At 37.3% G+C, this 12,480-nt stretch overlaps 2 protein-coding genes across 2 annotated transcripts in view; both read right to left on the bottom strand.

Annotated features, from left to right (window-relative positions):
- The window catches only part of LOC136852107 (uncharacterized), a 28,857-nt gene extending 27,102 nt beyond the window's left edge, over positions 1–1,755 (bottom strand). The window contains exon 1 of the mRNA XM_067126557.1: positions 1,404–1,755. Within this exon, the coding sequence (XP_066982658.1) occupies positions 1,404–1,755 (352 nt within the window). The remainder of the gene's footprint in view (positions 1–1,403) is intronic.
- LOC136852282 (uncharacterized) overlaps positions 1–12,233 on the bottom strand; it is a 416,936-nt gene extending 404,703 nt beyond the window's left edge. The window contains exons 1-3 of the mRNA XM_067126777.1: positions 12,051–12,233; positions 11,364–11,484; positions 6,581–6,659 (exon numbers count right to left, since the gene is read on the bottom strand). The gene's annotated coding sequence lies outside the window, so the exon portion shown is untranslated. The remainder of the gene's footprint in view (positions 1–6,580; positions 6,660–11,363; positions 11,485–12,050) is intronic.
- Between the last annotated feature and the right edge of the window lie 247 nt (positions 12,234–12,480).

A 12,480-nucleotide genomic window follows, 5' to 3' on the forward strand; every position in this document is an offset into this window, starting at 1 on the left:
CAAGATCGTAACGTTCCTGGAACTCGCCCACAACAGGATCTCTTTCGCAAGGACTGAACAGGGAACGAATGAGTGCCTCCCTGCTTTTTCAGGTAAAAAGCTAGAGCTGTGGTATTGTCGCGCTTTTACCTGGACTGTGCGACCGGACACTTGATCTTGGAAGAATCGAAGGGCTGTAAAGAATCGCCCTAATTCTTTCATATTGATATGCCAGGTCACCTGTTCCCTCTCCAGGTGCCTGACACTTCTCTCTTCCCCAGTGTTGCTCCCCACCCCGACATTGTGTGCCGGAGAACAACACTAGGTCAGGTTCAGGAGCTGAGAGACCGCGCCTTCCTGGAAAGCTTCGAGGATCCAACCACCACCTGAGATGCTCCTTCACTTGAGGGAAAGTTTGAGAGACAACTCGAGATTTTCCTTGTCTTCCCAGTTGTCTTGCAGGAAGAAGAACTGAGAGCCTGAGATGTAGTCTCCCTAGGAAAACAAACTTTCCAGTGAGGAAATGGTCCCAGCAGACTCATCCACTCCTCACCGAACATGTTTCTTTCCTAGGAAGGCCAGGACTTTCCTCGTAGCACAGCTGTTGGCGTTCGGGGCGGAAAAGCCAGCCACTGAGTCCATCTGAATCCCCAGATACGATGGACTGCGTTGGGGTCAGGTGTGACTTTTCGAAGTTGACCAGCAGGCCGAGTTCTTTCGTCAGGTTCAAAGTTGCTTGAAGATCCTCCAGACACCCCTCCCCTCGATGACGCTCGAATCAGCCAGTCGTCCAAGTAGGGACACCGTCGCCTGCCAGATGCAGCCACCTTGCTACATTCCTCATGATGACGGTGAAAATCATGGGAGCTGTGGACAGGCCAAAGCAAAAGCTCTGAATTGATACACCTTTCCCCTCAAGACCAACCTCAGGAACTTCCTTGACTGAGGATGTATCGGTCGCGATGGAAATGCAGCGTCCTGAAGGTTGAGGGATACCATCAATCCCCTGGTCTTAAGGCTCCTAGAACAGACTCAATGTTCTCCATCTTGAAAGTTTCTTTCACGACGAAGCGGTTCAGGCTGCTGACATCCAGCACAGGTCTCCAACTTCCCGACTGTTTCCGGGACCAGGAACAGCCTGTTGTAGAAGCCCGGGAATTCAGGTCTAAGACCTGTTCTACTGCTCTCTTGACGAGCATTTGCCGCAGCAGGTCGTATAGGATCTCTTGTTTTCTGGACCGTGCAGCGGAGAGAGGTCCAAGGGCGAAAAGGGGCTTAAGGAGGGGAGAAGGAAAGGGATCTTGTATCCTTTCTCTAAAACCCTAAAGGACCAACTGTCTGCCCCTCTCTTTCCAGGCCTCGGAAACGCAAAGCCTGGCACCCACCGGTATCTGGAGGAGAATCACATCACTTCTTGCCCCTACCTCTGGCAAGGGCTTTTCCTCTCGAGGTTCTTTCCTCGAAGAAGGCTTCGAAGATGATCCGACACGAAAGGGCTTCTTCATCTTGGGTGAATGCTGCCGGGTTGACGTCGTCGAGGTCACAGGAACCGCAGGGCGCCGATGACTGAGCCAACAGGTCCTGTGTGGTCTTCTCTGCAAGCTTGCAGCGATGTCCTTTACCATCGAAGCCGGGAAAAGATGACTGGAAAGGAGCAAACAACAGTTCTCCTTTCTGTGCCAAGAGACGGACTTCGTAGCGAAACCGCAGAATAGAAGACCTCTTCTTGAGCACTCCAGTCGCAAAAAGTCTGCGAGGCCAATTCGTCAGAACCATCTCGGACCGCCTTGTCCATGCAAGACAAAGATGCTCAAAAGGTCCGACAAAGGAGATCGAGTCTGACTCGAGACTTAAGGTCCAAAGCTCAAACACCAGTCAAGGAAGTTGAAAACTTCTAACGTCTTGAAAAGGCCCTTCAAAAGATGGTCCATCTCCGTAAGAGTCAGGAACCTTGGCCGTGGACAGATGAGACCTCCTACTCGAATCAACGAGGAGCGAAGTCTCCTTAGATGAGGAAGGAAGACGCGTGGCCTAAGTCTTCTCGGTCTCATACCACATCGCCGCTTTTCCGAGAGTCTTGAAGGGAAGGGAAAAAGACTTTCCTTGAGCTTTGCGGGTCCATCCACAAATGGACTTTCTTGAAGGCCGCTTAGTGGAGGCGATTTAGTCATCTTCAGAAATCCCGGGGCTTTCCTAGACTTAGTAAGTCAGTTGAGAAGGAGGGGAGAGAGGTACTGCCGGCAGAAACTTGTCGGGAAACAATTCCTTCAACAGCTTGACGAGAATCTGGTAGTCCGGCGGCGGACTGATCCTAATCTCATCTTCAGACTCGAGACCCTGAGTCTATCTCCAACATCGGCGAAAGAGCAGAGAGAAGTTGGAGAGGAAACACGCCGCAGGGACCTCTGTTGGAAGAGGAACTGGCGTGCAAAGCAGCAGGAGAACCAGGAACCACGAGGCGACAGCAGCGGCAGGTGGGCGTCTTGAAGGAGTCATGAACGTCCATCCGGGCGTCGTCCTGGCAGCATGGCGAGCTTCTTGAGCGTCAATCGGGCGTCACGTCTGGCAGCATGAATGACGTCTGGACGTCCCTTAGAGCGTCACGTCTGGCAGCATGACAAGCGTCAGGAGGACCTGAGGGCGTCATCAGACAAAGGTGAACGTGGCGTCTAGGCGACAGAAGGGAGGGCGTCCTGGGGTGGCGTCCAAGACGGCGTTCCTCCCAACACCCTCCGGGGCGCGAGTCTAGGGTTCCTTCCACCTGACCGGCCACAAGCGAGCGAAGGTGACGAGCGAGGAGCAGGAGAAGGAAGCGCCTAGATCTCTTCACTGGAAGTCTAACATCCTTCCGACGAGTTTCAGGACCTGGACTCTCTCTGTGAATGAATGAGGAGAGTTGCTGCTGCATAATGCAATAAGGGTCCTCGTTGGTGACGCCTCTCTCTAAAATTACGGAACCTGGAGGCAAAAACGATCCGTCCTAATCCTCTTCTCTTGAGGAGGGAGAGCTCTTGCCTCCTCAAACCGCGTCTTCTTGGATGACGCCCTGTACTTCTTTTGTTTTGGGAACGCATCCACAAACTCTGGCGAGCACAGAGTAGGAGAGAAGAGGCGTGAAGCGTCCTCCTCCCTAAAGCTTCTCTTAAGAGGCGAGTCTATCTGGCGGTTCCAACCCCTGCGTGGGGGAGGGCGTGTCAGAAGACGAAATATATCCTTCAGGACCGATACACGACGATTATATATATATAGCCTGGGAAACGTCTTCCAGGACCTGCGAAGGGACGCCAGACTGGTGGGGTTCCCGTCACCCTCCTTCGATTCGACATGCTCTCTCCTGAGTCCTGGGAGTCAGCAGAGGTCAGGCCTAGAGGCATGATGGGGCTTCTGGCCCGACCCCTCCACTATACTGGGGCACTAGTCATACAACACTTTTCTTGGAGAGCTGACACCTTAGATTCTAATGCATATCGATTCCATCATGGCGGAAGCCTATATAGTCTCCACTGGCACGATCTCAGGGGCTGGAGACAAAACCACAGGTTAGGATATAAAGGTACAGGGAGTTAGGGCCCATATACATCAACACTTCCGCAAAGAGAAGCACTCCTGGAGGAAGACCTCCTCAGTCGATCACGCTCCAACTTCCTCACATATTTATCATACGCTCCATTCATTTTCAGACAAAGAAGCACATTCATCACACCTATCATTCAACATGCATATATACTTCCTACAGTTAGAACATACAGTGTGAGGGTCAACCGCAGCTTCGGCAACCTCACCTTACATTCAGACATCACACACATACGGTAACTAGCAGAGCTATACCCAGACATAATGATAATCTAAAGCAAAACCAAAAGAAAAGTCAAAAAGCGTATGCCGATCTATATCCAAAGTCAAAATACCAAAAGACAATCAGATACTCATAAAAAAGCATATCCTATACAGTGCAGACATACAGTTATTGACAACATACAGAAAATCTGAATAGAAAATGGGAATGGTTCTGATACCCGCCTCCATATATCTAACCACCTGACATATCGTGAATGGGTATACATATATATACCTGGATATACATATATATATATGACATAAGTTTCATGTGAATTTTAAGTCGATACAGATATATCGATACATATATATATATATAAATGAATCACAACAGAACAACCAACAACAAAGGAGGAGGGCAGTTTGCTATATATTTCTTGTAATCATAATAATATATATATTTAGATAATTTTGTTAGCTCAGTAAAAAATAATTCATTATATCTAACTGTTAGCTTTTGGTCACAACAATAAGTTGACAATGGTACATGATTAATTGGGTATCACTACGCTCAAAATGGTGTTGCCCTATACATAATTTTTTCTGAGCATTGTTCAGCTTTTCCTCTACATTTCGTATATTACAAAGTAATTTACCTGAAAATATCTGAAAAATAATCTATAAATAATTTGTGATAATTCTCATCATTATGTATATAGGCCTCTGTTTCTTACCTCTTTATATCAATTTTTTTTCCAACTGGACTTATTCACGTTTTCATTCTTTTATATGTCAATATTTAGAAATTTTTAGCTTTCTCATAAAAATAATTCATTTGCCTGATATTATATTTTTTGATATAACAATAATGCTGACAAAGTAACATTTTTTCATTTATAATCAACTATATAACGTCAAATAAATGAATATGTTGTGTATATATTTATTTATTGCCTCTACCTTTATTCTTATTTTCTCTGTATATATATATTTACAAGTAATTTTATGTAAAAATAACTTAGATAGGGCTCTTCAAAAAAAATTTTCTATATAATTCTCTGCCATGCGCCGATATATGTCTGTTTCTTACCATCTTTTCTATCAGTTTTTCACCAACTGGACTTATATATTTTTCATTCTTTATATGTCAATATTTGTAAATTGTGTTGGCTCTCATTAAAAATAATTCATTATATCTAACTGTATATGCTTTTGATCTGACGACAATGTTGATAGCGGTAACATTTTTTTATGTTATCAATATATATGTAAAAATGAAACTGTTGCTGTTACAAAGTCATTTTCTTGACTCACACTGTATTCTCAACCTTTCCTCTACATTTTTGTATATTTACAAAGTAATTTCATGAAAAATAATAGATAGGGCTCTTAAAAATAGTTTTTCACCATATGGACTTATTTGTTTTCCATTGTTTTTATATATATTTAGAATGTGTTGGCTTTCTCAAATAAATAATTAATTCGCCTGACTTCCATAGTTTTGGGTTACAAACAGAAAATATAAAAATAAGTAAAGATTTTTTTAAATAACTCATTTTTTGTATTTATATATGGGACTCTTATATATATATTCCATAAAATATAAACATTTTAGAAAAACATTACAGCAAAATGAATGTATATATGGCATAAAATTTCTATTTTTGCTGAATTTCAAAATATTATTTTTTTGCTGTCGATCTCCCAGACACCTTATTATCAGGTAGGCTCAGTGCTAAACTATACAGATAGGAAAGTGTTAAATTTATCAATGTTGTAAATTTTTATTAGGTTGGTTGCATAAATTATAAATTATATATATTTTATATGTTTGCAATAACGATATTTATATATATATATATCTGTCATAACATACTTTATTATATATATATTTATTATATACCTAAATACATATACTGTATTATAGATGCTATAGATATATATATTATATTATTGATATATATATATACATATCTATAAACATAGTATCATTATATCCATATTATATATATATATAATTATATATCTCCCAAATGTAATCTATATAATACAGTATATGTATATATAATAAATATATATATAATATATATATATATATATATATATATATATATATGTAATATATTATACAAATTATATATATATATATATATATGTGTAATATATATATACATTATATATACATAATATATATATACATATATATACATTCATATATATATACATATATATACATATATATATATACATATATATATATATATATACATATATATATATATACATATATATATATACATATATATATATATACATATATATATATACATATATATATATACATATATATATACATATATATATACATATATATATATACATATATATATACATATATATATACATATATATATATACACATATATAATATATATATATATATATATATAATATATTATATATAATATATATATATATATAATTATATATATATAATATATATAATATATATATAATATAATATATAATATATATATAATATATATATATATATATATATATATATATATATATATATATATATAATAACTGGGAACATTCAAGGACTTGATGAGATTACATGTAAGACGGTGTGGTACTGTGATGACATTGTGAATGGAAAACCTCTCTTTATGAAAAGCTCAACTCAGAGAATGAATAGAGCTTAAAAATTACTTGAACAAAACAAACCCAAATTTTACCATTTTTGGACGGATGAGGCAAAACAGAATCATGCAGAAATTATAGGAAGAAAAATTCCACACCAGGGTGAATCTAAACTTACTGTTGCGAATTGACGAGTTCTGCCAGATTTGGCTTGTGTCAGTGGCCTGGGTCATGGCTGCTTCCTGATAGATCCATGCCTGCAAAATAAAAAAAAAAAATAAAAAATCGCATTAACAGACGTGAGTTGTGGCAACAATAATTTTTGGAATTCTGACATATTAAAGAATTAGATCTGACTGAACATTTAAATGAAAAAGCGAGTAACTTTTTTTCCATTTTATGATATAAAACAGCCATTTCTTCTTTCAAATATAAAATTCTGAAAATGTTGCAGTTAGGGGTTTTTAAACTAGCCACTCAATAGCCTTGCAACTACATGCAAACAGATGTATATGGCATATTTAAAACTACATTTAGTTTAAACTTTCGTCTTACTGAATAGATTTCAAGTGGTAAAATATGAACTTTACGAAAATTTAGAGGCTGAAAGTTAACTTATTATGCTAGTATCTTATAATACAGAAAATTTAATAAAAACTTTAAAAACGTTCTCATCAAACGAAAATACGATCTCATTGGTTATCAATTCCTATTTATCTTACGAAATCATTTATATTGTCCGGTTAAAGAAACGTCTCATTTTTTATCTGAATTTTGATGAATAATCTGTTACATTTCATTCATTGTTACACTGAGTAGTCTCTCCCAGCTTCATTCAAGACAACTATGTACGGATGTGCACATTCTATTACATAACTTTCTGAATATCTTTTATGTTAATTTGAACTAATTATAATTAGTTTCTTAATTTACATCACTAGGCAACTTTATTCCCCTATGACCTTGGCAACTAAGGCGATAGACATCTGCACTGGAGAATAAATTAGCCAATTATCAACTTGGCTCTTAATCAGCACCGGAAGGTATTCCATGACACTAACAGCCGCCAACAGCCTTTTTCACCTCCCTTTCAAGTTGCTTGCTAATTAAGGTTCACTTGGGTTTCTCTTCTCTAGGTATTACAAAACCTTCCGGGATTTTAATGACATTGACGCAAGCCTACTGCCAGCGTTATTCTCTGACTAGGATATCATCTAATAAGAATTATCATCCTGAAACCACTGAACGAGAATCATATTGCAAAAGGATACATGAAACAACCTGACAGCAAGAGAGATACGCACACATGCACACACATACAGATAAGATTTACGGGAATAATGATTGAACTAGAATGAAAGAAAAAAAAAAGGAACTGAAATTGACTACTATGAAATTATCTAAACTTGCTCGTTTCTTTAGCATTGTATCGAATCCCGTAAAGTGAAGTTTTCATTAAGAAATAACATTCCAAAATGGACCGCTGAATATATATGACATTCACCTAAATTATTTCATTTTTTACTCCATTCACCTCTGTTCGCTTCCTAACAAAATGTTTGGGACAAAGTTTGATTTAAGTAGCTTGACGTGACAAGGAAGCGAGTGTAGTACTTTTTAGTTATTTTCACTATCTGTCAATTTCCTCTGCTGTGTCGATTCGGCTAATCCCCTCACCAATCGGGTATCTGACGGTGTTACGGTAACAGCACAAACGATTTTATCATTGTTGGCCACAAACGTTTGAACATCTGTCTTCTGGTATGTTAATGAATTCTGTGCTATTGTTAGTAATATAAAAGTTAAAGAGCATAAAGGATATGATATTTAGGTGATAAGTTAATAATACATTCCCATATATCAAATACACTGATTATCAAAACCTTTTAGAAACCTCTTTCCTTCTTAACCCAGTATACACCATATTATATAAAGAAATGTTAGTGCATTTCTCCAGTATTAAAAATTAAGGAATGGAAAAACTGCTCATTCATCGCCGTTATTACGAGGACTGTTCTGCCTTAGCTAGACATTAACGTTACCGTTCTTATATTCTTTAGTATCAAAGACATCTGCGTTAAGTTAGTGACGGCTGTAAGCTCTTTAATAATATAGCAGAGTAAAAGAATATAAACATGACTGGCAGTTACCATATTAAACCAGATCAAACGCAAGGATGTACTCATATCCCTTGTGGCTGTTTAGCTTCATGGAATAACGTGAGGACTGCCTCAGAGCTGGTCAGAGTTCAGAAGGCTCGGGATAATGTTTGCTGCTACATAACAGTAGTCATGAAAAACGAAGTCCCTAAAAATTCGTGGTGTTAGGGCATCAACATGGTTGAAGTCAACAGTGCACTTGCCACGTTTCATTATTACACCTTCCGCTCCGTTTAAGATGAAAGTTTATCTACAGAAATTGCTATTACTACTCTTTATGACTGAAAATATCAACCAGGCCTAGATGAAAGCCTTTCTCTTTTGACAGAAAACATTTACCTTAACTCAAAACCAATGCGTTTCTCGAAATATTTTTATTTTTAAGGATTATTTATACAAGTATCTGCTATTGCAAAACATCAGTGATACTAGATATAGTCATAACTGACACGAATTCAGCTTAATTGTAATGGATCAAATACCATCATTCATGACAGCATTATCGGTTCAAGAAACTATACTTCTGAAAAAGCTTTACGTGGCATATTTTCGTAATCCATGATCATTCTGTAATTATATCTCTCAACATTAAAGGCCAATTCAGTTTTTAATTCATAATCCTAAATTTTAGTGAATAAAGCTCTTCAACCTTGAACTGTCTTCAGTGCTCAGTTTCATTCTATCAATCTCACGTACTACTGTATCAAACCGTAGGTCTGGTGTACTGCTGTCACAGTCACACAGGCTTATGAAAAATAATCAGGGCATGTAAACCAATATTTCAGATAATGCCCTAGGAAAGGTGAAGCCCTCCTATCATATAATGGGGCACAAAGTGTGATTAGTGAGGTCTACTAAACCCCTGGATTTCACTTTTATTTCATTGCCTTAAAAAATCAAAGAATGCGTCCTAAATTCCTTGCATATAGTTTAGCTAGACATTGTAGCCGCAATCATTAAGACTTAACACCGACAGACGGTGCTCAGTATAAAACTACCTCGGAAAGTAATGTAAATCTATAACTGATGGCCTCTAAAGAAAACTCTCCGTATGGAAATGCATTGTCAATGATTTAGGGCAAGGATCGAGTCCCCAGATAGGATCAGTTGGGTTTAGGCTGCTTGATATTAAGGCTTCTTGAGTGCCTTGTCAACTGCCTTCAGTTACTTTGACTTTGTTACCACCATTTATGAGCTTTAAGGATTTCATTCAACAGTTCTCAATCCATCAGTTTGTGACTCTCGAAGATTGCAGTCATTTGCTTGGGCAGTTAACCGTAAGTTTTACCAGATAAATTATATTAGAACAATGACTTCAGGCATTAGTGTCTCTTCAATAATTATTAATCCACCAGTTTATGATTCCCGAAGATTTTAGTCATTTGCTTTGGTAATTCACCGTAACTTTTACTCGATAAAACACTTGTTATTATAAAACAGTTATATATTTCAGGTATTAAATAAACACCATAACTACTTAATATTGCCAACCTATGGTCTTCTGAATTACTTTAAGCCATTATACCGGAATTTATGACAGAAAACCTAAGGACGTTCATATTTACACGTGATCTTTATTGAAAAATCAGCTAATTACACTAATTACACCTTTTAATCAGAACAAGACAACTTTTGGCATAAAGTACATTATATCAGTAACACCAGGCTCCTGTCTCACCTCATTGAAACACGAGCACCTGAGTTCTTGAATAGCACAGCCTCAAATACATCAACCCACAGCCTGCCAAGCAAATAAACCACGGCAGAAATGTTTTTACTTATTTCTAATAAAAAATTAGAAGACCTAAGATTATTTTGGTCAGTAAAATATAAAGTTCAACTTGAATGAACTGAAGCCTTCACGATAGATCCAAATTTGCTTCTGTACAGGCCAACCAACCACTCAAAAAATGCTTTGACCTAAGGAAAGCCCCAAAAAAAAAAAATATTAAAACCAAAGGAAAGCCAAAAAAAAAAAAAAAAGTTTTATACCAACCCAAAAAGCGCTAACAACTGAATGACCAACCAGAGAAACTACGGCACTAAGTAGTTAAGAGCATAACACGTTCTAGCATCACTCGCTGATTGTATAAAATAGTATCTTTTTATTGTACTAAAGCCAAAACATGGACCTGTTCATTGTATGATTAGTACGAGTTTCGCTTAAGATTTAAACTTAACAGCAACTATAACTTAGGGTAAAAAATTTCAAATGTCAAAGGTTAAAAAATGTCAAATGTTGAAAATTAAAATTAATATCTAAATTTAAAATGCTAAATCTTTTTAAAACTATACATTACTAAAAATTTAATTTTTTTCCTGAAAACACCAAAAGTTAAACCACCTTATAAGTATAGATACAAAAATAAAATTAAGAGGTTGGAAACTGCGATCTTCAAGGATATACTAAAATCAAGAAATTTAGAAGATTACGTTAACTATTGTACTGTTACAACACTTCAATTGCAAAGTTAAAAGGTCCTCACTGATACCTGCAAAATTCTTGAATAATTCTTAAGCCATCAATAAACATTACATCACTTTGAATCTCTAAAGTAAACATCTAAAGTCGAGGTACGTTAATACTAACACTAAAAATAGCTAGACTGGTGCACTTACCACCTGAAAGGAAAAATGTATCAGTTAAAACCTCCCATGCACCCGTAAGACCTATCGGACAGTGCATGAGGGGGCCCTCCACCCCTACAGGGGCGGTGCCCCTGTATAGGTAGAGGTAAAAAAAATGGTATGGAAACAAAAAAAAATTTTAAAAACCTTTACATAGATGACACTATACTTCACCTTGATATTAAGCCAAACACGGGGAGAGTAGTCCGTTTTTGAGTAGGAGAAATTTCTGGTTGGGGATTTTGACCTCTCACAAGCATAGTTAGCTTCATGAAATGATATAGATGTCACAAATCTGAAAGTTTAAAATTAGAACTAACAGAATATGGATTTGTTTTAATAAAATAGAAATATAACTAGTATCCTGACAAGATACAAGGTAGATATAAAGCTTTAATAAAAAGGGAAGGCTTTACACAAAAGTAAAGATTTTAGCAGGCACTTCATTACCAAGTACATTGTAAATTAAATACTAAACTTAACGGACCATCAGATCCCCTGGCCCTGAAAGCTATATTTGTACTGCAGAAGGAAATGAAACAAATACAACAGTTTTATAATCTAGAAGCGAATAATAGGATAAAGTAATGCTATACAACTAAAGCTTAGAGTTTTCAGACCAAAATTCAATGCGGTCCACAAATCGCTGTATCTTCTGTACCGCAAAATTTTAATATAGGAAAAACATGACTTGAAATACTTAGTATAAATTTCGTCTAATCTAAAACTAATTTTAAAAAGCTTTGTTCAAGAAATAAAAAGCTTGTTGCAACAAGCTATTAATCCATTGAGATAAAAAAAACTAAACTGGTCGGGAAAATCATGTTAAAAGTATTATAGTAGGAAGGTAATGAAACTTACCCTGGAAGAGTCGCAACAACTCAGCGTAGACCATCTATTAGACGACCAAACCCCAATAGCAAGATCAACCGGTACGGAATGACTTCTAGCGGCTCGTGTAGCAAGGAACCGAACGAAAGACGAACAGAGCGACGCTTAGATATTTCGCTATCCCAGAGTTGACGGCTAACTAGAGAATTTGCTTGCCGAGAAACCCCGGTGCTGTTGGGGTCAACCATCAAGGACCACGGATTCGCCAGTCTTGAAACTCGGACAATTTATTATGCGGAGGAGTACTGCGACGTCCTTGGTTTTGTTTAAGGGGTAACTTTAAATAGCAGAATTTGTCGATGCTTTCACGCTAATTGACTGATTCTTCGTTTTATGACTTCCCGGTCCTTGATAAAATTAGCCTCTGTGTATCATAACATAAAATTTTATCGATAATTGA

Source organism: Macrobrachium rosenbergii, chromosome 25 (genome assembly GCF_040412425.1).
Source record: "Macrobrachium rosenbergii isolate ZJJX-2024 chromosome 25, ASM4041242v1, whole genome shotgun sequence".
Classification (NCBI taxonomy): domain Eukaryota; kingdom Metazoa; phylum Arthropoda; class Malacostraca; order Decapoda; family Palaemonidae; genus Macrobrachium; species Macrobrachium rosenbergii.